We start from the raw sequence: 23,699 nt of genomic DNA, 5'->3' as shown, positions 1-23,699 counted from the left end.
GGTGGAGCTTAAAATGCTGTTAATTAAAAGACTTGAAACAAATAATGCATCAGTGTTGGCTTACATGCAGTTTTATTATGAAAGGGAGCGGTGAAAAGAGGAGGATGTCACCACAAACAAAGACTCCAGTCAGTGCCGACACACAGAGGCCGAGACACCGATGTTGGTGTCTGGGATTCAGCTCGGCCTGTACTGGGGGGTCACGGTAAATAAATAACCCCCCCCCTTTTATCCAGGTCCTGGTCCAGGTGCTTCCCTCTCAAAAGGGACTTTTTCTTCCCACGCTTTGGCTGTAAGGTTTTTACCTGCCATTTTTTACGGGTCAATGACGTGACGCTATATTTTCCGAAAAACAGATTTTTTTTTTTAATTCAAAAAAGGTTTGAATGGATAAAAAAAATACCATATATATGACCGACCTGTGCCACATATGGACTCACTTGAATTTTACAAAAAATACTAGTTATTTGGGATTTTGTTGTTGTTTTAAGCGTCAAAATGTCATGTGGTGCGACCGTCAGACCAGGACTCTTGTTCTGAAAACTTTTTTGAAATCACTCTAAATGTATTTAAATCAATCTTCTTCTATCTGGCATGATTTCAGAACTGTCTTGTAGTGTAGTAGTATAAGATTTATACACATTTATATTTACATCATAATATACAAACAAAGTTTTATGAAATATCATGTGATGCACCATTAAAATACACTGAAAAAAGATATCAAGATGTTAAGGAAATTAATTTATTTTAATATGAATCATGGTTGCCCCACATGACTTTTTTTTTTAAGGCTAGTGCCAATTCATCTCGACAAAAATAACTTAATTTAAAATATTTATATGAATTTATGTGTACACAACATTCTTAATGTTAGAACTACTGCAATAGATATTCTTTTTTTATTATTTTTAAGATGGACCTGTTGAAAATCCTTATTCGTCATTGACCCTTATGTAATATTTGCTTGGGAGTCATGCTCTCGGTCTAGTGCAGGGTCTTCAACCTTTTTAACCCAGGGACCCCTTGGATGAGAGAAAAACACGTGTCCGCTCAACAGCGTAGGATTTTAGAACATCAACACAGCACCTAGTGCCGTACTGTGGTGTATCACTCCGCCCAATCTAAAACAGACTAATACCTACAGATACGGTGAAACATCACGGTGAAGCATCGCGGTGAAGCGTCACATACAGGTGTGATGGTTTTAAAGCAGGAGGTTTATTTACCGGTCTGCAGGACGGTCTCGGGGTCGAAGGACGGCAGCAGAGCACAATCAGACCTACGAGACAGACGGGGGAAGTATAGTCAGCTTTCTACACGTGTGTGTGTGTGTGTGTGCGTGTGTGCGTGCGTGCGTGCGTGTGCACCTACTTGTCTATGGAGCTGCTTTTGTCGCCCTCGTTGATCGTCGACAGCTCGTCCAGCAGAGACGTCGACTCCTTCGTGAACTTCTCAAAAACCTGTAAAAATGTGTTTTTTAGTTATTCATACCCACAAACAATCAGGTGAGGAAACGGCTGCACTTTACAGGTTGAGTTACACTCAACCGCTGTTACATGTTTTTTTTTGTGGAAAGTTGAATAAACATTGGCATAAAGCAGCATATTTGCCCTTTCTCATGTTGTTAACAGTATCAAAAACATAAAAAAAATACCTTGAGGTAATTTAGAACAGCACAAAATGTGTGAATAATTTGCAATTATTATGCAATTAATCACATAGTTAATTACAGAAATAATGGATTAATTAAGATTGAAAAATTGTAATCGTTGGCCAGCACTAATATACTAATATATATATAATATAATATATATATATATATATATATATATATGTATGTATTTAAAAATGTATATGTATGTATTTAAAAAGAAGAGATAAATATGAGGGCAAAGTTAGTCATTTACAATAAAAATACAGTAGTAATATCCTGCTTGTTTGAGGATAAATAGAGGATGTTAGTGTGCAGGTTTCAGGTTACCAGTCTCTTGCTGAGCCAGTCTCCGTGGTCGTAGTCCAGACTTCCTCCAAAGTCGTCCGTGAGCTGACAGGGCTCGATGTAACGGGTCAGTTTATTGGCTGAAACCAGGATCACCTGACAGGAAGCAGAGAAACAACACGGGTTTATCAGAGATATTACTGGAACCGACACCTTTTGGCGCTTTTGCATTAGTCTCACTTCTCCCCGGTTCTATCCGCTATGGCCCCATTTTGCGCTTTCGCACTAGGGCTGAGACGGGTAAAGCCGCTCCAAGTCGATACTTTTTTCTGTAACCATTTCAGCCAGGTTCTTTGCGGGCTGAGAAGGGACTATTTCTGACGTCACCACCGTCCTCGCCACCGATTGGTCGGGGGGCGGGGCCGTCAGACGTTTGAATCAGGAAGCGGGAGTCAGAGCGAGGCGACTCGCGGCTCGCAGCGATTTTATTATAAAGCGCAAAACGTCTGTTTGGTGATCCAACTCTGAGGTGCAGATGTTCATAAACCTGGTGGCTGAGGAGAAAAAATTTAAAAAGGGATGCAGACGGGCTGTTTTACTCTCAGCCGCTCCCGGCTCCAGCTGATTTCTCATCAGCGCGACATGAACAAAGCGGTTGCGCAATCGAGTACGTCACAGCAGCTTCACCCAAACCTGCCCGCTTCTCCCCTGGCAATGCGAAAACACACGGGTGGAAGCGTGCCGTACCGCGCCGAGCGGAGCCGGGCTCAACCGATCCTAGTGCAAAAGAGGCATTTGAGGATTAAGTTCTATATTTTACAATGAATTAAGTTTAGCAGAAATTAGCATTTACAATCAGTAGTTTTAATAGAGGGAATGTGCATGACGTCACAATTTTCATTGGGAATTAGGTGTTTACATGGTAATTTTAACTCATTTTAAATCGGATTTAATTTTTAATTCTGAATTAAAGAGGAATTAAACTTCCCATGTAAACGCACTCAATCACTGTTTGTTGTAAAAAAGCAGTGAAGTGTGTTAACGTGGAAGAACTTCCACAGAGAAACAGCTGACATTTATTTCTGTTGAGCAGCTGGACGACACACACACTCCATCGCTGAAATGACTCACATTTCAGCCGAGCCTCCCAGCCGTGTGTGTGTGTGTGTGTGTGTGTGTGTGTGTGTGTTGGGATTTATCTCAGCAGCAACAAATGTTTCAATTTAGTTGATTTATTTTTCAGATCTTCGGGAACTCGCGGCCCCGATAACTCTGAAAAACCTCTGGCAGAAAAAAAAGGTGTGAAATAACGAGGGATTAATGCAGCGACGCCTGCTGTGAACAGAAATGTGTGAGGTAGTGATCAATACTGAAATATCGATACCAGATCTGTAAGCTCTAAAATAGATTCTCAAAGAAAAATGTCGATACTTCAGTCATTTGTGATATATATTATTGTTATCATTAACAGGAATACGGTGGATTCTGGTTCTGTGTAAATGACTCACTGCTGGTAGGAACTACTTTTTTACTTTTTTCATAGTAGTTCTTATTCTTGTTTATTATTCTCTTATTTAGTGATGGAAACACCTTTTTCAAACTCTGGTTTTCCTGTTTAACCTTGTGCTGTCTTCGGGTCAAGGAAGGAGGAATGGAAGAAGGGAGGAAGGGAGGAAGGAAGGAAGGAAGGAAGGAAGGAAGGAAGGAAGGGAGAAAAGAAGGAAGGAAGGAAGGAAGGGAGAAAAGAAGGAAGGAAGGAAGGAAGGAAGGAAGGAAGGAAGGAAGGAAGGAAGGAAGGAAGGAAGGAAGGAAGGAAGGAAGGAAGGAAGGAAGGAAGGAAGGAAGGAAGGAAGGAAGGAAGGAAGGAAGGAAGGAAGGAAGAAGGAAGGAAGGAAGGAAGGAAGGAAGGAAGGAAGGAAGGAAGGAAGAAGGAAGAAGGAAGGAAGGAAGGAAAGGAAGGAAAGGAAAGAAAGAAGAAGAAAGAAAGAAAGAAAGAAAGAAAGAAAGAAAGAAAGAAAGAAAGAAAGAAAGAAAGAAAGAAAGAAAGAAAGAAAGAAAGAAAGAAAGAAAGAAAGAAAGAAAGAAAGAAAGAAAGAAAGAAAGAAAGAAGAAAGAAAGAAAGAAAGAAAGAAAGAAAGAAAGAAAGAAAGAAAGAAAGAAGAAAGAAAGAAAGAAAGAAAGAAAGAAAGAAAGAAAGAAAGAAAGAAAGAAGGAAGGAAGGAAGGAAGGAAGGAAGGAAGGAAGGGAAAAAAGAAGGAAGGAAGGGAGAAAAGAAGGAAGGAAGGGAGAAAAGAAGGAAAGAAGGGAGAAAAGAAGGAAAGAAGGGAGGAAGGAAGGAAGGAAGGAAGGAAGGAAGGAAGGAAGGAAGGAAGGAAGGAAGGAAGGAAGGAAGGAAGGAAGGGAGAAGAGAAGAAGGAAGGAAGGAAGGAAGGGAGAAAAGAAGGAAGGAAGGAAGGAAGGAAGGAAGGAAGGAAGGAAGGAAGGGAGAAAAGAAGGAAGGAAGGAAGGAAGGAAGGAAGGAAGGAAGGAAGGGAAAAAAGAAGGAAGGAAGGGAGAAAAGAAGGAAAGAAGGGAGAAAAGAAGGAAAGAAGGGAGGAAGGAAGGAAGGAAGGAAGGAAGGAAGGAAGGAAGGAAGGAAGGAAGGAAGGAAGGAAGGAAGGAAGGAACAGGAGAGATTAGGGTTAACAGCTCGGCTGTACCGTGAACGAGCCGCTACCTCAGTAAACTTCTGACTTTAAAATATCTAAATAAATATCTAAATGACCTCTGATGTCTTGTTTCTTAAACTACGTAAAATACACACATGTTCTTTAGATTTACCGGCCACATTAGGTGTATTTGCACAAAGTATCGGCATCGAATTGGTATCGCTGATACCGGCTTTGAATGTGATTCAGTATTGGATGGGAAGTTAAATGGGTGGTATTGAACGTCACTAGTGTCCAGGCCGTCAGACAAACTACCAACCTGCAGGAAATCAGGACTTATTGTTGCGCCAGGTAAGATAAGTCAGAAACACTCACCTCGAAGCCCAGCCGGTCCTTCTCCTTCCAGAAGCAGAAGTGCGTGACCTTCTTATCCCAGAATTCATCAGGCTTCACCACGCAGACCAGCGACACTTCAGCTGGGATCACGTTCTGAAAACATCCACATCATCACTGCTAAACCAACGAGCTCTGGCCTCGTCAGTAAGGCTGCAGCGATTCGTCGACGTTGTCGACAAAAATCGATAATCAAAATTGTCGACAATGAATTCCATTGTCGACAATTGTCGCCAGACGTGTTTTTCCAACGGAGTGAGGCGTCTCACTTCAATACAATCTCTGCCGAGAGTCGTGCATGCACGATAGCGTCTCAGCGCAGCTGCAGGTAATGAAACTTCAAAAGTTTGGGAGCATTTTAGCCTCGATACGGCGAATAAAAAGATGACTTGCAAGGTTTGCAAAGCCGACGTTGCTTTTCACGGGAGCACGTCGGTAATGCATTTGAAGAGAAAGCACGTCGGAGTGTTGAACAAAACGGACTCGCATTGGTAAGATACTAAGCCCATTTTATTTTTTAAATTCATTTGTTTCATTCATTAACTTTGTTTATTTCATGTTATTTATTAGTATTATTTGAGCCGCTCAGCCTACTCTCGTTGCTATAAACTCAATCGCATATTGATGCTGCCGCAAAAGGCATAGGTGAAAAAGCTTGTGTGATGACAATGATGGATTTGCATCTAACTTTCAGTCAGGTTCCTATGAACTGTCAATTATCCATCAAGCCCCACAATGATCATGTTAACATTAAATCAGATACAGGCACAGGAGTTGGCAGTCAGCAAGTATTGTTAAGCAATATATGAATGATCTGGGTCTTTGCGATACATGGCGCTCTTTACACCCAACCCTTAGGAACTACACTTTTTTCTCAGCCGTTCACCACTCATACTCTAGGTTAGATTATTTTCTAGTCAGTAGCTCTCTGATGAGAGATATCTCAGAATCACAAATACACCCAATCAATATTAGCGATCACGCACCTGTTTCTTTCACTCTGGGGAAGAGGGGGAGCGTATCATCCTCCAAAGTTTGGAGATTTAATACATCATTACTCAAAGACCCCGACTTTACTAACTTTTTTAAGAAAGAATGGGACATTTTTTTGCAAATTAACGACCAGCCGGAAATATCAGCAAGCGTTCTATGGGAAGCAGGGAAAGCAGTAATGCGAGGCAAAATAATTTCCTTTTCGTCAAATAAAAAAAGAAAAGACAACTTAAAAACAAAAGAATTAGAAGGTGAAATAAAGACGCTAGAGGAGGCCTTCCAGACTTCTGCAGATGAACGAATCCTTACCAAAATAAGGAAAACTAAAATAGAATTAAATAAAATAATTGACGCAAAAACGCAGTTTCTAGTACAAAGGCTTCGCCTGGAAAACTTTGCACATGCTAACAGATCAGGAAAATATTTAGCCAATCAATTAAAAATAAACAAAGAAAAAACAACCATAACATCTATTAAGGACCAGTCAGGGGAAGTTACACATGATCCCTGTTTAATAAATTCAGTCTTTAGAGACTTTTACTGTAAATTATACTCGTCACAAATTGAACCATCTGATCAATCCATTAATGAGTTTCTTGGAGACATTAATCTGCCGAAGTTACATCAGGAACAGGTTACGAATTTAGATTCACCACTCTCAATAGGAGAACTCCATGAAGCTCTTCAACATATGCCCAATAATAAAGCTCCGGGCCCAGATGGTTTCCCAGCTGAATTTTATAAGGAATTCTGAGCATATTAGCACCAACATTTTATAAAATGATTCTAAATATTAGGGAAAATAAAAGCTTACCCTTAAATATGAACTCTGCTAATATTAGTCCTTTTATTAAAACCGGATAAAGATCCCTTGCTCCCATCGAGCTACCCGCCCAATTTCATTGATAAATGTAGACCTTAAAATAATTAGCAAGGCCCTTACTGAACGTCTGAAAAGAGTCACCCCTTCTATTATACATCCGGATCAAACAGGCTTTATTAAAGGTAGACATTCCTCTACTAATATTCGCAGATTATTAAATATTATAGATTATTCCAGTATCAATAAACAGGAAACTACTATTATATCCTTAGACGCGGAAAAAGCATTTGATAAGGTAAATTGGAAGTTTCTATTGGCAACCTTACATAAATTTGGATTTGGTGAATCTTTCATTGACTGGGTAAAAATATTATACAGCTCTCCCAAGGCACGTGTAAGGACAAATGATCAAATCTCTACAAGTTTTACCTTGCAAAGAGGCACTAGACAGGGTTGCCCTCTATCTCCCTCATTATTTGCAATATTTATCGAACCTTTAGCAGCAGCTATTAGACAAAATCAAAATATTAAAAGGTATACAATGCAAAATAGTAGAGCACAAAATAAGTCTTTATGCGGATGACGTACTCCTCTTCCTCCAGAACTCACGATCTTCACTATCACAGACAATCGCACTTATAGAGGGATTTTCATCTCTGTCTGATTATTCTATTAATTGGTCTAAATCCACCGTTTTGTGCGTGAACTGCAATTTTAGGAATATATCCAATACTCAATTACAATCAGGGAACATTAGATATTTAGGCATAAAACATCTCCCCTAGGCTGTCAGAGTTAATAAAATTAAATTATGTTTCAGCTTATAAAGAAAATAGAAGATGATCTTGCTAGATGGAGCTCTCTCCCCATTTCACTCATGGGTAGAATAGCCACCATTAAAATGATGGTTTTACCAAAAGTAAATTATTTTTTCTCAATGATACCATTCAAACCCCCTATTTCCTGGTTTAAATCGCTGGACTCAGGTGTTTCAAAATTTCTGTGGAAAAATAAAACTCCACGCATTAGTTTAAAGACATTGCAGAAATCTAAAGAATATGGAGGTTTAGAGCTACCTAATTTTCAGTATTACTTCCTTGCCAATAAATTACAGTATATTGTAAAATGGTCAAAAGATCATCCTTTAGATAGTCAATGGCTGGACTCAGAGCAAGTGTTTTGCAACGAACTAGAAATCTCAGAGTTACCATTTATTAGTCAAAGTATCAAACGTCATCAATGTTTCAAAAGCATTAATATTAGCACAACTTTATCAGCTTGGTGGAAATTTCTTAAAGTAGCTAAAATTTCACTTTTTCCATGTGACCGTACACCCATATGGAACAACCCAGACATTGTGAAAAATGATAAAAAGATGGTTAACTTCGTTCAATGGAGAGATCAAGGAATACGGTATTTACAGCACGTAATTGTAGGAGGACAGTTTGTACCTTTCAATACACTTATGGTTCAATACGGAGTTAGCAGGAGTAAATTTTTAGAGTATCAACAACTCAAGGCCATAATAAATAAAACATACAAAATTAGACAATTAGACTTACAACTTCCCGCTAAGATAATAGATTTATTAAATCTAAGCAATTTAAAGTTGTTATCAAAACTTTACAGGTTAGTGTCTAAACTGGACGAGTCAGTCTCTCTCCCGATCTCCAAGTGGGAGGCGGATCTCTCTCTGAATACCGACCAGCTTTCTTGGTCACAAATATGCTTAAATACGTTTACTATGACTAAAAACCCAAACTTACAACTTATACAGTATAAAGTTCTTCATAGAATACATTATACTGGACAAAGGATGTTCCAGATGGGCTTTGTCACCTCTAATATCTGTTCACAGTGCACAGAGAACACCCCAGATAATTATATGCATGCTTTATGGTTCTGTACACCGGTTACAGAGGTTCTGGAAGGAGATTTGTGAGGATTTATCCACATGGATCGACCACAGAATCCCAGTGTGCCCCACGGTATGTATATTAGGTCACCTGGGAGACATTCAAATAGAACCTAATTGGACACACCGGGTTCTCACTGCTTTATGTATCGCAAAGAAAACCATTCTAGTAAATTGGAAACAAAAATCCAGTTTATGTATTAACCATTTTAGGAATCTTTTATCAGATCATATTAGTAGTGAGATAATGTCTGCCTCCACTGAACAACACTCGGCTGAATTGCACTCTCTGTGGTCCCCGATTATTGGCCTCGTTACCTAGTGGGGGCGGGGGGGGGTGTGATCTCGTAGCCCTTGGGGTTGGGGGTCGGCTTGGGGGGTCTGGGGCGCGGGCCTCTGGTGGCCCCTGGGGGGCGGTGGGTGGGGCCGCGGGGTCCCTGTCCCTGGCCGGTGGGGGCCTTGGGGGCCTGTGGGGGGGGGTACCTCATGGCGGTGGGGGGGGGGTGGCGTGGGGAGGGCTCGGGCGGGGGGCGGTGGCTTGGGCGTCTCCGGGCCTCCTGGGGGGGGCTGGGCCGTGGACGTGGGGGTCCCACCCGGAGGGCCCGGTCCTGCCTGGGTGGGGGTGGCTGTCTGCGCTGGGGGGGCATTGCTGCCTTGGTCCTCCGTCGCTGGGCGGGGGCCAAGTGCCCTGCGGATGTGGGGACTCTGTGACCCTTGGGGTGTCCGCCGGGGTGGCCTCGGGGGGGGGGGGTGGGGCCGGGTCCGGAGATCGGGCCTCCCCTGACCGGGGGGTGCACGGGCGGGCGCGGCGGGGCCATTCCCAGGTATCTATGTCTTATGTTGTCAGTATGAATGGGAGGATGTTGGACCGTTTCCCCCTCCGTCTGGGGCTCCGGGGCGGCTCCGGGGGCGCCCGTGGAGGTACGGTGGGGCCCTGGCCCGGCTCGGGGGGGCCGGCCCCCGTCTACTGGATGGCCGGTGGGGGGACGCGGGTGTCTTATCAGGGCCGGCTTTGCTGGTCCTGCCTCCTGGCTTCGGCCTCCGCTCCCCCTCTTGCCCCCCCTACACGATTCATACGCACATAGGCGAAAGGCGGGGGGTCCGGGTCGTGGGGGGCACTGTCCCGCGTGGCCCGGCACTCCCCGCCTCACGGTTTTAACAGCAAACTAGACACTGCACATTCAACACTTTATAAATACACTTGACAAGGACACGTAGTTCGGGAGGGGGGGGGGGGGGGTCGGTGTCAATCGATACTTGGCCCTCCCTCCTCCCTGTTTTTATGGCATTAATCACATGCACTCAACACAAGGGGCGGGAGGGGGTCCCACATCACCCGCGTTCCCTCACCGGCCTGGGCCTCGGACAGGTGGGTCGGGTTACCCGGGCCTGGCGGGGCCCGCCGTGCAGCCTGGGGTGCCTTCTGGCGGTGCTGGACCCCCCCGGGGAGGGGGAAACGGTGCGTGATTGTATGTCTGTGTCGGTGAGAATGCGGTATGGAAGGGTCCTGCCATGGAGGATTTGAGCCTCCATTGGCAGGACATCAAAAACTTAATAATTTATCAGTATTATATTATACAAAGATGGTTATTATTATTATTATTATTATTAGTATTATTATTATTATTATGTATAGTATATTATATTATTATTAGTATAGGTATCGGATAGGTGAATGGATGAATGAATGGGATGCCTGGGTCTGGGGCCCTCCGTTGTCGGGCCTGCGCGGGTGTCGCCTTGTTGGGGGGTTCCCTCTCTCCGGGCCCGTCTCCGGTCCCCCCCGCTGCCTCTACGGCGGGGCGCCCCTCTGGTCTTGGAGGGCCACTTTCGTGGGGGACGGGTGCGCCTGCCCGCGTCGGCGGCCGGGGCGGCTCTGTCTCTCCGGGCAGGCTGGCCCCCTGCCGGGTGGGGGTCGTTGGCCTGAAGGGTGAGGGCCTCCTGGCCGCGTGTCCGGCCCGGACCGGGTGGCCGGGGATTGCCTGGGTCGCGTTCCGCCGCCGCGGGATCCCTGGCTGCTTCTTTCCGCGCCGTGGGGGCCCCGCCCGCGGGCCCCCTCGGCCGCCGCCGGGTGGGGGGGGGGGGCCTCGCAGGCGGTGGGTTGCCTCCCTCCTACTTCTCCCCTCTGTGGGGTTGCCGGTGGCCTGGGTTCCGGGCTCTTCCTTGTCGGCCTCTGGTCTCGCGGGTGGCGGGGTTGCTCCCCCCCCTCCCCCACTATAGATACACTTCAGGTGGAGCTTTGTTTGGTTTATTACACACACACACACACACACATATAGTCATTTAGTCACACACACACACACACCCACCCACCCACCCACCCACCCACACACCCACACACCCACACACCCACACACACACACACACACACACACACACACACACACACACACCCACACACACACACACACACACACACACACACACACACACACACACACACACACACACACACACTGCGATCAGATCTCAAGATTTAGGTCGATTGCTGTTCGTGTTTTGGTTGGCTCCGTGCCGGTTTTCGTGCTTTGTTTGTGGTTTTTTGTTGCAGATTTCCAGTGCTTGACGTGTGTCTCCGTGTGTTCCTGCTTCCTGGATTGGCAGTGGATGTCGTCACCCCCCCCCCCCCCCCCAAAAAAAAAAAAAAAAAAAACACGTATGTGTATATTTATGTATGTGTACGCATATGTGTGCGTATATATATGTATATATTACATATAGTAATAATGCACATATATACACTTTTGGTTTCTACCGTCATGGTATCAATCAATAATATGTGTGCAGACAAGGTAAAAAAAAAAAAAAAAAAAAAAAAACATTAAATCAGATAGATTTGTCTGGACTTTTCTCTTGCGGGACGGGAGAAGACACTAAATCAATGCATCTCTATTATTGTGCGCCGTGCGGGCATAAATTCTCAGAGTTTTGCAGGTGTGGGCGGGAGCAGGATGAAGAAAACAGTCCTGCTATAGCAGGGCTCTAGTGCATCTTTCTTGTGTTTATTATCATTTGCCACATAATTAAAGCAACCTCATACTAAGTTTTTTAAAAATTACTAATTATCCGATTAGTCGACTAATCGTTTCAATAGTCGCGTCGTACCTGCAGCATCAGCACCACAGTCTTCACGATGTTCCAGGGAGACTTCCTGCCGTCCACAATGACGGTGAAAGCCGCGAGCCTTGCACTTGTCACTGCAGAGGAAAAAACACATTCACTGCGTTGAACAGGCTCACCGGCAGTTTCCTGCTTTGAAACATTCGTTAGCTGGTTGGTTAGTTGTTGGTTAGTAGGAATAAACTCTCATTTCTCTCTTCATTACACTGAATGAATTAATCCCTAATCAGAAATGCACTTTTGAGCAGACCAACTACTTATTATTCTCATTATGACCCTGAACTGCTGTAGTCTAAGTCCTCAGCAGTTGCTATGGTGATGACAAGATGTTTAAAGAGAGTATTAATAACTGACTAAAAAAAATAAAAAATAAATAAAAAAGTCATAACTGGCATTTAAAAGAACTAATAAAATAATCGGTGCGTCCGAAATGCACACTAAGCAGTATATACTCAAAAAGTATACTTCATTTCGGCACAGTTTTGAGTAAATATCAGTAGTATGCATTAATTCGGACGTAACTACTCAGAGACACACGGCACTTCCTGCCGTTGGGAGGGGGAGTTGTTACCATGGTAACAGCAGCAGTAGCAGCACCGCTCCACTATTTCCCCTTTATCCTGGCCCAAACAAGATGACATTATATAATATTATTATAAACGAATATTATAAAATTAATATACTTAATATTTTACTCAAAAAATATATGTATCTGTGCAGCACTTAGCAACCAAACACCGCTGCATTGCATTGTGGGAAGTTTCTGCTTAGCTAGTGTCCATCAATCCACACTAGGGGCTGAACGATTAATTGCATTTGCAATAATATCGCGATGTAATAAAACGAGATTTTCTAACCCCAAAGGCTGCGATTTGACCAGTCACGTGCCGCGTAACTTAAATCTACTATGGCCTCTGTGTTAGGGCTCGGCCAGGCAGAGCTTTATAAATATATGGGCTTTATAAATGTATTAAATAGTCAGGATGTGACATCAGAGAAAGAGCGGCTCGCGGCTTCTTCATTTTATTCGACCAGCAACGGCAGCAGTTAAAGGAGCTTGAGGCTCCTTTTAAGAAATGAGACTCTCTAGCGCCACCTTCACCCACGACGGCCGTCGGGGGTACTGCAGCTAACTGTGAAGCCGGCACGGGAGAACGGGGAGAACGTGCATGCAGCGTCATGTGACGTCACATCCGCAGCCCAGCGCGGGAAATTCGGGACCGAATGGCAGCACATTTTGCAGCACACAGGCCTGTTCAAGGCAACGGAGAGATACACTAGAGGAATCATTCTTTTGGTTTGGAACGCTTCATCTGACATTATTACTAGAAAACTTAAAATGTATACGAATTTTTTTCATAAATCCTGACTCAATCCTGCCTCAAGCTCCTTTAAAGAAGAGTTAAGTCCAAACTTGTCCAAAGGCTTTAACCCTTGTGCTGTCTTCGGGTCAAGGAAGGAGGAAGAGAAGAAGGGAGGAAAGAAGGAAGAAAGATATGAGCCTGAAATTCATGTTTCATGTCAAATTCATGAGAAAGAAAGAAAGAAAGAAAGAAAGAAAGAAAGAAAGAAAGAAAGAAAGAAAGAAAGAAAGAAAGAAAGAAAGAAGAAAGAAAGAAAGAAAGAAAGAAAGAAAGAAAGAAAGAAGAAAGAAAGAAAGAAAGAAAGAAAGAAAGAAAGAAAGAAAGAAAGAAGAAGAAAGAAAGAAAGAAAGAAAGAAAGAAAGAAAGAAAGAAAGAAAGAAAGAAGAAAGAAAGAAAGAAAGAAAGAAAGAAAGAAAGAAAGAAAGAATTATTTAGTAGTTAGTATTATTTTAGAGCAGTGTTTTGGCTCCAAAGACTGAATGTGGTGATAGATTTAGTTACAAAGGTGGAGTTGAATTGGTATTTTTTTTATCGTCATTTTTATCGTTATCAAGATAAATGCCAGAAATTATCGTGATACATTTTTTAGTCCATACCGCCCATCCCTAGCGTGTACCTGGGGATGCTGAGCAGGTAGTCCAGCGTGGCCCCCAGCTCCTCCATGCTGGTCTGGTCCGAGCAGAGGGGGATGGTGAGGATCAGGCCGCTGCGCCGGTCTTTGCCCCCTGAACACAGAGCCCAGGTTACTTACTGTTTCCATGGTTACCGTGGAAACACCTGGAAACACCTCATTGGTCACGGCGGTGGGTCACCTGACAGAAACGCCAGCTTCTTCTGGAGGATGGGGAAGATGGCCGTCGCTTCCATGATGCTTCCAGACATCTGCACAAAGTTTAGTTTATTTGCACATAAAATATACAACAGTTTTAACCCTTGTACTGTCTTTGGGTCAAAATGACCCAATTCTTCTATCTTTCTTTCCTCCTGCCATGCTCTATCCTTCCTTCTTCCTTTCCTCTTTTCCTCCTTTTTTACCCTCCTTTACTCCTTTTTCTTCCTACCTCCCTTTCGTCATTCCTTCCTTTATTACCTTCTTTGCTTTTCCTTCCTTCCTTTTCTCTTTTCTCCCTTCCTTCTTTCCTTACTCCCTTTCCTACTTCCTTCCTTCCTTCCTTCCTTCCTTCCTTCCTTCCTTCCTTCCTTCCTTCCTTCCTTCCTTCCTTCCACCTTTTCTCCCTTCCTTACTCCCTTTCCTTTTCTCCTTTCTCCCTTCCTTCCTTCTTTCCTTCCTTCCTTACTCCCTTTCCTACTTCCTTCCTTCCTTCCTTCCTTCCTTCCTTCCTTCCTTCCTTCCTTCCTTCCTTCCACCTTTTCTCCCTTCCTTACTCCCTTTCCTACTTCCTTCCGTCATTCCATCTTTTCTCCCTTCACCCTCCCTTGACCCAAAGACAGCACAAGGGTTAAAAAGTACAGACAAACAGTATGTAAAAAAGGAAATAAAAAAAGAAATACAATATAACCGAAAATATGTGGGAGGAACCAAAAAAAAGGGGCTTGTTGATGGTTCCTCCTATAGTGAAACAAACAATATCTACAGAAATATGTAAAACATAGGATAACTAAGGAAAATAAGCTAAATTGCTAGAAAACAAAAACAGGAATCTAATGAGGGAGTGCAGAGAAGAACTGGAAATTAATGGTTAAGCTTTGCTAACTTGGGCTAGTAAAAATTTTGTGATTTGTTTTTTGAAAGTATTTGTACTCGAGCATTCTCTAATACGGTGTGGTAAGGTGTTCCAATAAAGAGGAACCTCTGAATCTAATTGAAAATTGGGAAAAAGTAGACCTGAAAAGGGTGGGATGGAGATTGTTTGCAGACCTACAGGACTGTCTCAGAAAATATCATACATTCTGGATTCATTACAAATCAACTGAAATATTGCAAGCCTTTTATTATTTTAATATTGCCGATTATGGTTTACAGCTTAAGATTTAGATTCCCAGAATATTCTAATTTTTTTAGAAAGGATATTTGAGTTTTCTTAAGCTGTAAGCCATGATCAGCAATATTAAAATAATAAAAGGCCTGCAATATTTCAGTTGATTTGTAATGAATCCAGAATGTATGACATTTTTGCATTACAGAAAATAAAGGACTTTATCACAATATTCTAATTTTCTGAGATAGTCCTGTAGTATTGAAGTGATGAATTTGGGAATTGAATTGAAATGAAGAATGAAAACAGGTTGGAAGTAGCTTGTGAATGGATTGATAGACAAAAAGACAAATCGGAAAAACATTTACAGCAAAAATAGGGAAACACCCAGAGACAGTGAGGGCCGGCCCCCCCGACCCGGGCAGCTACTAGCCACCACAGCTGCTAACCCCCCCATCCCATCCCAGCTTAACAAGCAGCTGGGAGGGGCGGGGTGGGGAATCCCAGCACACCCCAGCTTTCACGCAACAGGTGAGGGGTCAGATCATAGACATATATACGTAGACGCCACATCGAGTGGGTTTGTCCGCTGCTGCGATACGTCGCCGCCATATTGGATGTGGCAAGACTGCGCTGTAAACTAATACAAGTAAATGGACTTATTTTCATAAAGCGCCTTTCTACAAAGAAATGTACGTTTTATGTCTCATTTATTCATTTCACACACGCACTAATATACTTGGGAAACAGTTAGGCACCAAATATAATATAAAGTCCTGGACTCAAAAGACCAGGATTCCTTGTGAACAGAACATGCGCAGAAAACAAATTCCTGTTCCGTTTGATGGGGATATTCCGTTTGGCGTTTACATGACCCAATATTCGGGTTAGAAAAGGAGTAACCCAGGGGTCATATTCAGGTTTTTAAAAACCCGAATATGAGCAAATTCTTTGGGGCACGGTGGCGCAGCTGGTAGTGCAGCCGTCTCACAGCAAGAAGGTCCTGGGTTCGATTCCCGCCGGGACGCTGTGGGCGCTGAAGTGCGTGTTAGTTCCCCCTTCAGTGCCCACACCCTGGGTGGGGTTAAAAAGGGCCTTTCTGTGTGGAGTTTGCATGTTCTCCGCATGTTCCCTTGGGTAGCAATGTGAGCTACCCTCACAAAAACATGCACACAGTCCTGGGCTATACATGCCCCCTCTGGCCAGCCGGGGAACAGATGGGGTGGGGAGGATCCGGCCGGAATAACGTGATCCTTCCACGTGCTACGTCCGGCCGGAGAATCCTCACCCTGCCTGGTGAAAAGAAGCGATCCGTCACTCCTCGGGATAAGGAGACCTGAGCTCAGTGCAGGGCCCTCCCTGGGTTGGCAGAGGGGAGCAATGCCCAGGACTGTTACTTAGGTAGGAGCACTGGGTGATGAAATGGGTAAAAAAAATCGGGGATAAAAAAATTAAAAAAAAAAAGAAGAAAAGGAGTAGCCCAGGGGTCATGAGCAAATTCAGGTTATTCAAAAGGGGTTATTGGTGTTTACATGGCCTTGCAAATTCGGGTTATTGCCAATATTCGGGTTTTAAAAGGGTTAGTGGCATGTAAACGCAGTCACTGTTAAGTTTGAGGAAGTTGGTTGTCATCCAGGATTTTATGGCAGAGAGGCAGTTAACCAGAGACTGTGGGGGGAGCTGGGAGGTGGTGAAGGGAGTTGGACCGAGCACAGAGCTTTGAGGGACACCATGGTTGACTGGGACAGGGTGGGAGGAGGAGCCAAGGATGGTGACAAACTGAGTTCTGTTGGTGAGGTAGGATTGGAACCATGATAGTGCAGAGCCAGAGATACCATGGAGAACAGACAGGCGTTCAAGGAGGATGGAGTGGGAGATGGTGTCAAAGGCAGCGGAGAGGTGGAGGAGGATAAGGATGCTGATGTTACCAGAGTGGGTGGAGAAGTCCTGCCTCAGGTGGAGAAGTTCAAGTATCTCGGGGTCTTGTTCACGAGTGAGGGAACGATGGAGCGTTAGACTGACAGACGGATCGGTGCAGCGTCTGCAGTAATGCGGTCGGTGTACCAGACCGTCGTGGTGAAGAAGGAGCTGAGTCGAAAGGCGAAGCTCTCGATTTACCGGTCAATCTACGCCCCTACCCTCACCTATGGTCATGAACTTTGGGTAGTGACCGAAAGGATAAAATCGCGGATACAAGCGGCCGAGATGAGTTTCCTCCGCAGGGTGGCTGGATGCTCCCTTAGAGATGAGTTTCCTCCCTTAGAGATGAGTTTCCTCCGCAGGGCGGCTGGACGCTCCCTTAGAGATGAGTTTCCTCCCTTAGAGATAGGGTGAGGAGTTCGGTCACCCGGGAGGAGCTCGGAGTCGAGCCGCTGCTCCTTCACATTGAGAGGAGTCAGCTGAGGTGGCTTGGGCATCTGTACCGGATCCTCCTGGATGCCTCCCTAGGGAGGTGTTCCAGGCATGTCCCTCCTCCCTAGGGAGGTGTTCCAGGCATGTCCCTCCTCCCTAGGGAGGTGTTCCAGGCATGTCCCTCCTCCCTAGGGAGGTGTTCCAGGCATGTCCCTCCTCCCTAGGGAGGTGTTCCAAGCATGTCCCTCCTCCTTAGGGAGGTGTTCCAGGCATGTCCCTCCTCCCTAGGGAGGTGTTCAATTCAATTCAATTTTATTTATATAGCGTCTAATACAACAAAAGTTGTCTCTAGACGCTTTCCAGAGACCCAGAACATGAACCCCCGAGCAATTATTACATAATCAATGGCAGGTAAAAACTAGTGATGCACCGATTGTTTGGTAACCGAAATTGTTCGGCCGAAAATGGCAAAAAAACACTTTCGGTGTTCGGTGGAATAAGTGGGGAAAAAACCGAACAATTAATAACGGCGTTGTAAAATAAGGAAATAGACTGGCCGCTCCGTCCCGTAACGTTGCGCAGTGCGCACTACATAAATCGTTGGCCAACCAAAAACTAACCCCATAAGAATTTTACCTAGCATTCACCAGGAGGTGGAACCAAAACAACACAATGCTGGGAAATTAAAACATGTTCAGTTTTTTATGTTCAATAAATATTTTCTACCTTGTAATTTTGTAAAAGATTTTTTTCTTTGAAAAGCATGCCTAAATCACATTTATTTGATTTATGCAATGGTGAAAAAATTGGTAAAATAAATGAAAAACTGCTGAAGAACCATGTTCGGTATTGTTCGGTATTCGGCCAAGTGTTTATTATTATTTTCGGTTTCGGTTTCGGTTTCGGCCACAAATTTTCATTTCGGTGCACCACTAGTAAAAATTCCCCTAGTGGGAGAAAAACCTTCAGCCAAACAGTGGCAAGAAAAACTCCCCTTTAGGAGGAAGAAACCTTGAGCAGGACCAGGCTCATAAGGGGGGACTCTCCTGCCGAGGGCCAGACTGGGGGGTCGGAGACGTCAGCAGCACAGCAGGCAGGTGGAAGCAGCAACGGGATGACCAGAGGGGGAGAGTGCACGCCAGCACGAAGCTCCGGCCCAATCAGCAAGCCCCAGGTTGGGGTGCAGGGTCGGGGAAAGGTTGAGAAGGGGCAGGGCCAGGGAGAGGAGTCTTGAGGGACAAACCTTCCCCCCCGCCCAAAAGGGGCCGTTACCCTGCCCCTCTTACTCCCACGCTGCAGGATCCGGTGTTGTGCATTCAGAGATGCTCTTCGCCACCGGCAGAGGATGCTGCACCATGTACAAAAAGGATGGATGGATGGATGGATGGATGGATGGATGGATGGATGTTATCAGAGTCTGCAGCAGTGAGGAGGTTGTTTTGTCACAGTTTCCGAGTTGAGGATAGAGTTTTTACCTGTTAACTCACTCTCCTGTCATTCCAGATCCTGCCACCGTCATCAGCCAGACATCCTCTCATTCCCCTCACCTGTGCTTCCCCGCCCAGCTCCACACCTAGTTCCCATGATCATCAGTTCCCCTTCATACACCGGCCCTGTTCCTCATGCCAGTTGCCAGATTGTCTAGAGTTCATTCCTAGCTTTCCAGCGCCACTCATTCTGTCTGTTCCTGCCTGCCTGCCTGCGACTTTGCCTGCCCCTTTGGATTTGTTTGCCTGATCTGCCGGTCTTCCCGGTTTTCGACTCCTGCCTTCCTTTGACCCGATTAAAGCCTCTTGGACTGTGATTCTGTTTGATGTTGTGCATTTGGGTTCTCTGCCTTTGGAGCCGTGAACCGTTAGTGATTTTGATCAGGGCGGTCTCGGTAGTGTGGTGGGTTCTGGAAGGGTTCTGTAAGCTGACTGGAGGTGGATCAGGGAGGAAGATGATCCTCACTGAAGCTACTGCTAATTTACAAACTCATCCTGTTTCTTTTGAACTTTTCTTGTTCCCATCATTTCCATCTCTGCAGAACTTCCTCATCCTCTTCCTCTGATTCTGATTCCTCCTCTGATTCCTCCTCCTACTCGTCCTCTTCCTTCCTTCCTTTTTCCCTTCCTTCCTTCCTTCCATCTTCCCTTCCTTCCTTCCTTCTTTCCTCCCTTCCATCTTTCCTTCCTTCCTTCCTTCCTTCCTTCCTTCCATCTTCCCTTCCTTCCTTCCTTCTTTCCTCCCTTCCATCTTTCCTTCCTTCCTTCCTTCCTTTCATTCTTCCTCCCTTCTTTCCTCCTGCTCTCTCCTTCTTTCCTTCCATCTTTCCTCCCTTCCTTCCTTCCTCCCTTCCATCTTTCCTTCCTTCCTTCCTTCCTCCTCCTCCTCTTCCTGATTCCTCTTCCTCTGATTCTTCCTTCCTTCCATCCTTCCTTTTTCCCTTCCTTCTTTCCTTCCTTCCTCCCTCCTCCTCCTCTCCCCCTGATTCCTCCTCTCTCTCCTCGGTTCGGCTGCAGATGCAGCACGTGTCAGCTGGTTCGGCTCAGTTCGGTTCGGTTCGGCTCACAGACACGATGACCTACATGAGACTGCGGTCTCATCAGCTGCAGCTGCAGCATCGATGAGCCGCGTCATCGATCAGCAAACACGTATCGATCCGGCAGGATTTTCTTACCTTTCAGTCAAATCTGAAACATTTTCACAGAATCCTGATTTTCTCTCTCTTCTAGCGCTCCTTCTCTTCTCGTCCTCCTCCTCTGTATCGTTTTCTGCCCCGACGCTGCTCTATATCGTGGTCGCTTTCGGAATTTAAAGTGTTTAAAATAGAAGAATCAGTTTGTTCTTCCTTCGACTTGAACAACAAACGGAGCAGCTTGCTGCTTCTGCGCAGCCGCAGTAAAGTCAAATCAGCAGACGCGACTTCCGCTAAAAACTCGCGTTCCAAAATAAAAGCCTCGAGAAAGAAAGAAGGAAAATGTTACTTTTTGATAAATCTGTTTTTATTTCTTGCCAAATTTCATATTCATAAGGGTACATTTTCAAAGAAAACCCCTTGCTTTCATGTTTTCCAGAAAGAAATGGAACTTGACTTAAAACTAACAATATGTATAATCTTCTTGAATAACGAACATCACCCCTGGCACATGTTCTGTATTCTATTTGTATACTGTTTCTGTATACTATTCTGTGAAAATTATTTTAAATATTTTTTTTTTTAAAATACATAAATAAATAAATGAATAAATAAAAAATAAAAGCCTCGAGACACTTTAACCCTTTTTTCTCACTAAAACTAAAACTGGAAGCGTGAAAGCGGGTGGGGACCGAGGCTGGTTACATTATGTTATCAATATTTAAGGCCCGAGCACTACAGTGCGAAGGCCCTATTGTATCTGTAGGAAATGTTTTAGTTTTTCTCGTTTTTCTTCCGACGAAATGAGGGCCTTTTTGCCCCCCTACACGTTCCCCCAAAGTCACCAAATTTTACACGCAAGCCAGGCCTGGCTAAATATGTGATATTTCATGGTCAACATCAACATAGAGATGTCAAAGTCTCAATATGACTTAGCAGAGGTCTCCAGGTCCTTTCAAATGACTGTAAGGAGCCATTGAGGGCAAATCTAATCTTCTCAAGACTCGTGACCAGTAAAACTTCTTCCACCACCTACTATGGGATGGAGGGTGTTTCCATTTAAGGAGTACAAGGCGTCTAACTAACAGGGTGGTGAAGGCAAGGACGTTCTGTAAAACTACAGAAGTAAAAGGCTGTAGAGTAGAATTTTAACAGAAATACAGTAGTTTGACTGTGTACCATCACTTGGTTTTCAGTATCACTGTTGACAATGCTGGTAAGGTTATATTGTGATAATAATAATAATAATAATAATAATAATAATAATAATAATAATAATAATAATAATAATAATAATAATAATAACAATAACAATAATAATAATAATAATAATAATAATAATAATAATAATAATATTGTGAGGATAAAGTTGTAATATTGTGAGAATAAAGTCGTAACATTAGGAGAATAAAGTCGTAATATTACGAGAATATAGTCGTAATTTATGAGAATAAAGTCGTAACATTACGAGAATAAAGTCGTAACATTACAAGAATAAAGTCGTAATATTATGAGAATAAAGTCGTAATATTACGAGAATAAAGTCGTAGTATTACAAGAATAAAGTCGTAACATTACAAGAATAAAGTCGTAATATTAAGAGAATAAAGTCGTAATTTATGAGAATAAAGTCGTAATATTATGAGAATAAAGTCGGAATATAATGAGAATATAATTTATGAGAACTCTAACAGAAAGAGCATCTTCTCCCTGTGTTAAAATGAGGAATATTGAGCATCTTATGAAGTTATATTTATATATTTATAATATATTTAATATTACGACTTTATTCTCATAATATTACGACTTTATTCTCGTAATTTCAATTTTTTTTTGTCTTAGTTTGGCCCTAATACTCCGTCGTATTAAAGAAAGTAGTATTGGCACTGGTCCTTGCATTGACACACCATCATCAACCGGTGGTCTGCGACCCCTAGGGGGTTGAGGAGGTACTGCAGGGGGTCCTCCAATTTAAAAAGAAATAAAGGCAATTTTAACCAAAATAATTTGTGAGTTGAAAAAAATAAATAAATCATATATAGGCAAGTATATATATATATATATATATATATATATATATATATATATATATATATATATATATATATATATATATATATATATATATATATATATATATATATATGGTCAGAAATGGGTAGTAACAAGTTAAATTTACTCCGTTACATTTACTTGAGTAAGTTTTGGGAAATGTTGTACTTTTAGGAGTAGTTTTGAATCACTATACTTGTTACTTTTACTTGAGTAGATTTGTGAAGGAGAAACTGTTTCTCTTACTCCGCTACATTAGGCTACGTTGAGCTGTTACTTTTCTTTTAATCCTCCACATACCCGTCAATCTCATGACATCACTGAGCGATTATTTGGGAATTATTTGTTTTTGCATGTTTTGTCACATTTACACAGACTCAAACACACACAGAGTTTCTATGAGTTCATGGGCTTGTTCTAGTTCTGCCTGGTTAAAAAAGAAAAGTACTGCTACTTGTGCTTAATTTCTTTTTTTATTCTGTTATTTTATTTATTTTATTATTTATTAAAGTACTTGAATTTATTTTAAGATTATTTTAATTTAAGCTATTTTTATTTTTATTAATTTTAATTTATTTGATTATTTTATTGATTTAATTTGCCTGAAGATGATTATTTTGTACTTTTGTCTGTTTGAATGGTTGTGTTAAAAAAATAAATCAGACGTTACTCAACAGTTACTCAGTACTTGAGTAGTTTTTTCACCAAGTACCTTTTTACTTTTACTCAAGTAATTATTTGGATGACTACTTTTTACTTCTACTTGAGTCATATTATTCTGAAGTAACAGTACTTTTACTTACTACTTACTCTAACCACCTCTGTATACGGTTGATGAAACTTTGGCCTCATCAGACGTGGAAGGAGTAACGTTAGGCCGCGCTGTAACGTTACAATCTCAAACTTTAGGCTTCGTTACTGTCACAAATTTATCCATCAGGTCTAACTAGCGTTAAATATGAAATAGCCAAGTCAATTTGACTTGAGGAAATAAAGCAGGGAAACGTCTAAAACAAGAAACCGGCCTCCAAGGTTCCCCTGGTTTAAAAGTAACTGGTGACTGCTAGAAAAATAAAAGCACCACAAACATTTTCTTCATTTCATAGAATTTTTTTTATATACATCATTTAAAAAAATATTTATCATTTTCATTCACAAATTAATCTTGAGCTGAATTGGTTATCTACTGTGACATTAACTGCAAATATTTGAGGAAAGAGGTGAACTACATCACTTTCATACTTCCTGAGCTGAACTAAAGCTTTTGCATTTACCTCGCTTAATGATTTTACTCTGCATGAAGTTATTCGAGTCAAAAATATTCTTTGTGTAAGGTACTTTAATTTCCCCAAAACCATTTCCAATAGGTTAAAGTTGCTCCGATGCAAAAACTTCCTATAAAAACTGAACCAACACATACTGAGCTGTCTCAGATTTAACTTAACTCTGGTTGTCATGGCTACCATAGACATATATACGTAGATGCCGCATCGAGTGTTCTTGTCCGCTTCTGTGATACGTCAACGTCGCCGCCATATTG

At 43.0% G+C, this 23,699-nt stretch overlaps 1 protein-coding gene across 1 annotated transcript in view; it reads right to left on the bottom strand.

Annotated features, from left to right (window-relative positions):
- Positions 1 to 20,358, bottom strand: part of sestd1 (SEC14 and spectrin domains 1) — a 38,567-nt gene extending 18,209 nt beyond the window's left edge. Inside the window, 10 exon segments of the mRNA XM_061724278.1 lie at positions 420 to 439; positions 1,230 to 1,282; positions 1,375 to 1,463; positions 1,985 to 2,098; positions 4,966 to 5,079; positions 11,820 to 11,888; positions 11,890 to 11,911; positions 13,815 to 13,923; positions 14,011 to 14,080; positions 20,150 to 20,358. Coding sequence (XP_061580262.1) covers positions 420 to 439; positions 1,230 to 1,282; positions 1,375 to 1,463; positions 1,985 to 2,098; positions 4,966 to 5,079; positions 11,820 to 11,888; positions 11,890 to 11,911; positions 13,815 to 13,923; positions 14,011 to 14,080 — 660 coding nt within the window. The 5' untranslated portion in view covers positions 20,150 to 20,358.
- Between the last annotated feature and the right edge of the window lie 3,341 nt (positions 20,359 to 23,699).

The sequence above is a fragment of the Cololabis saira genome, chromosome 6 (assembly GCF_033807715.1).
Source record: "Cololabis saira isolate AMF1-May2022 chromosome 6, fColSai1.1, whole genome shotgun sequence".
Taxonomy (NCBI): domain Eukaryota; kingdom Metazoa; phylum Chordata; class Actinopteri; order Beloniformes; family Belonidae; genus Cololabis; species Cololabis saira.
Note: the sequence above shows the minus strand (reverse complement) of the source record. Positions and strands in the feature narration are given on the sequence as shown.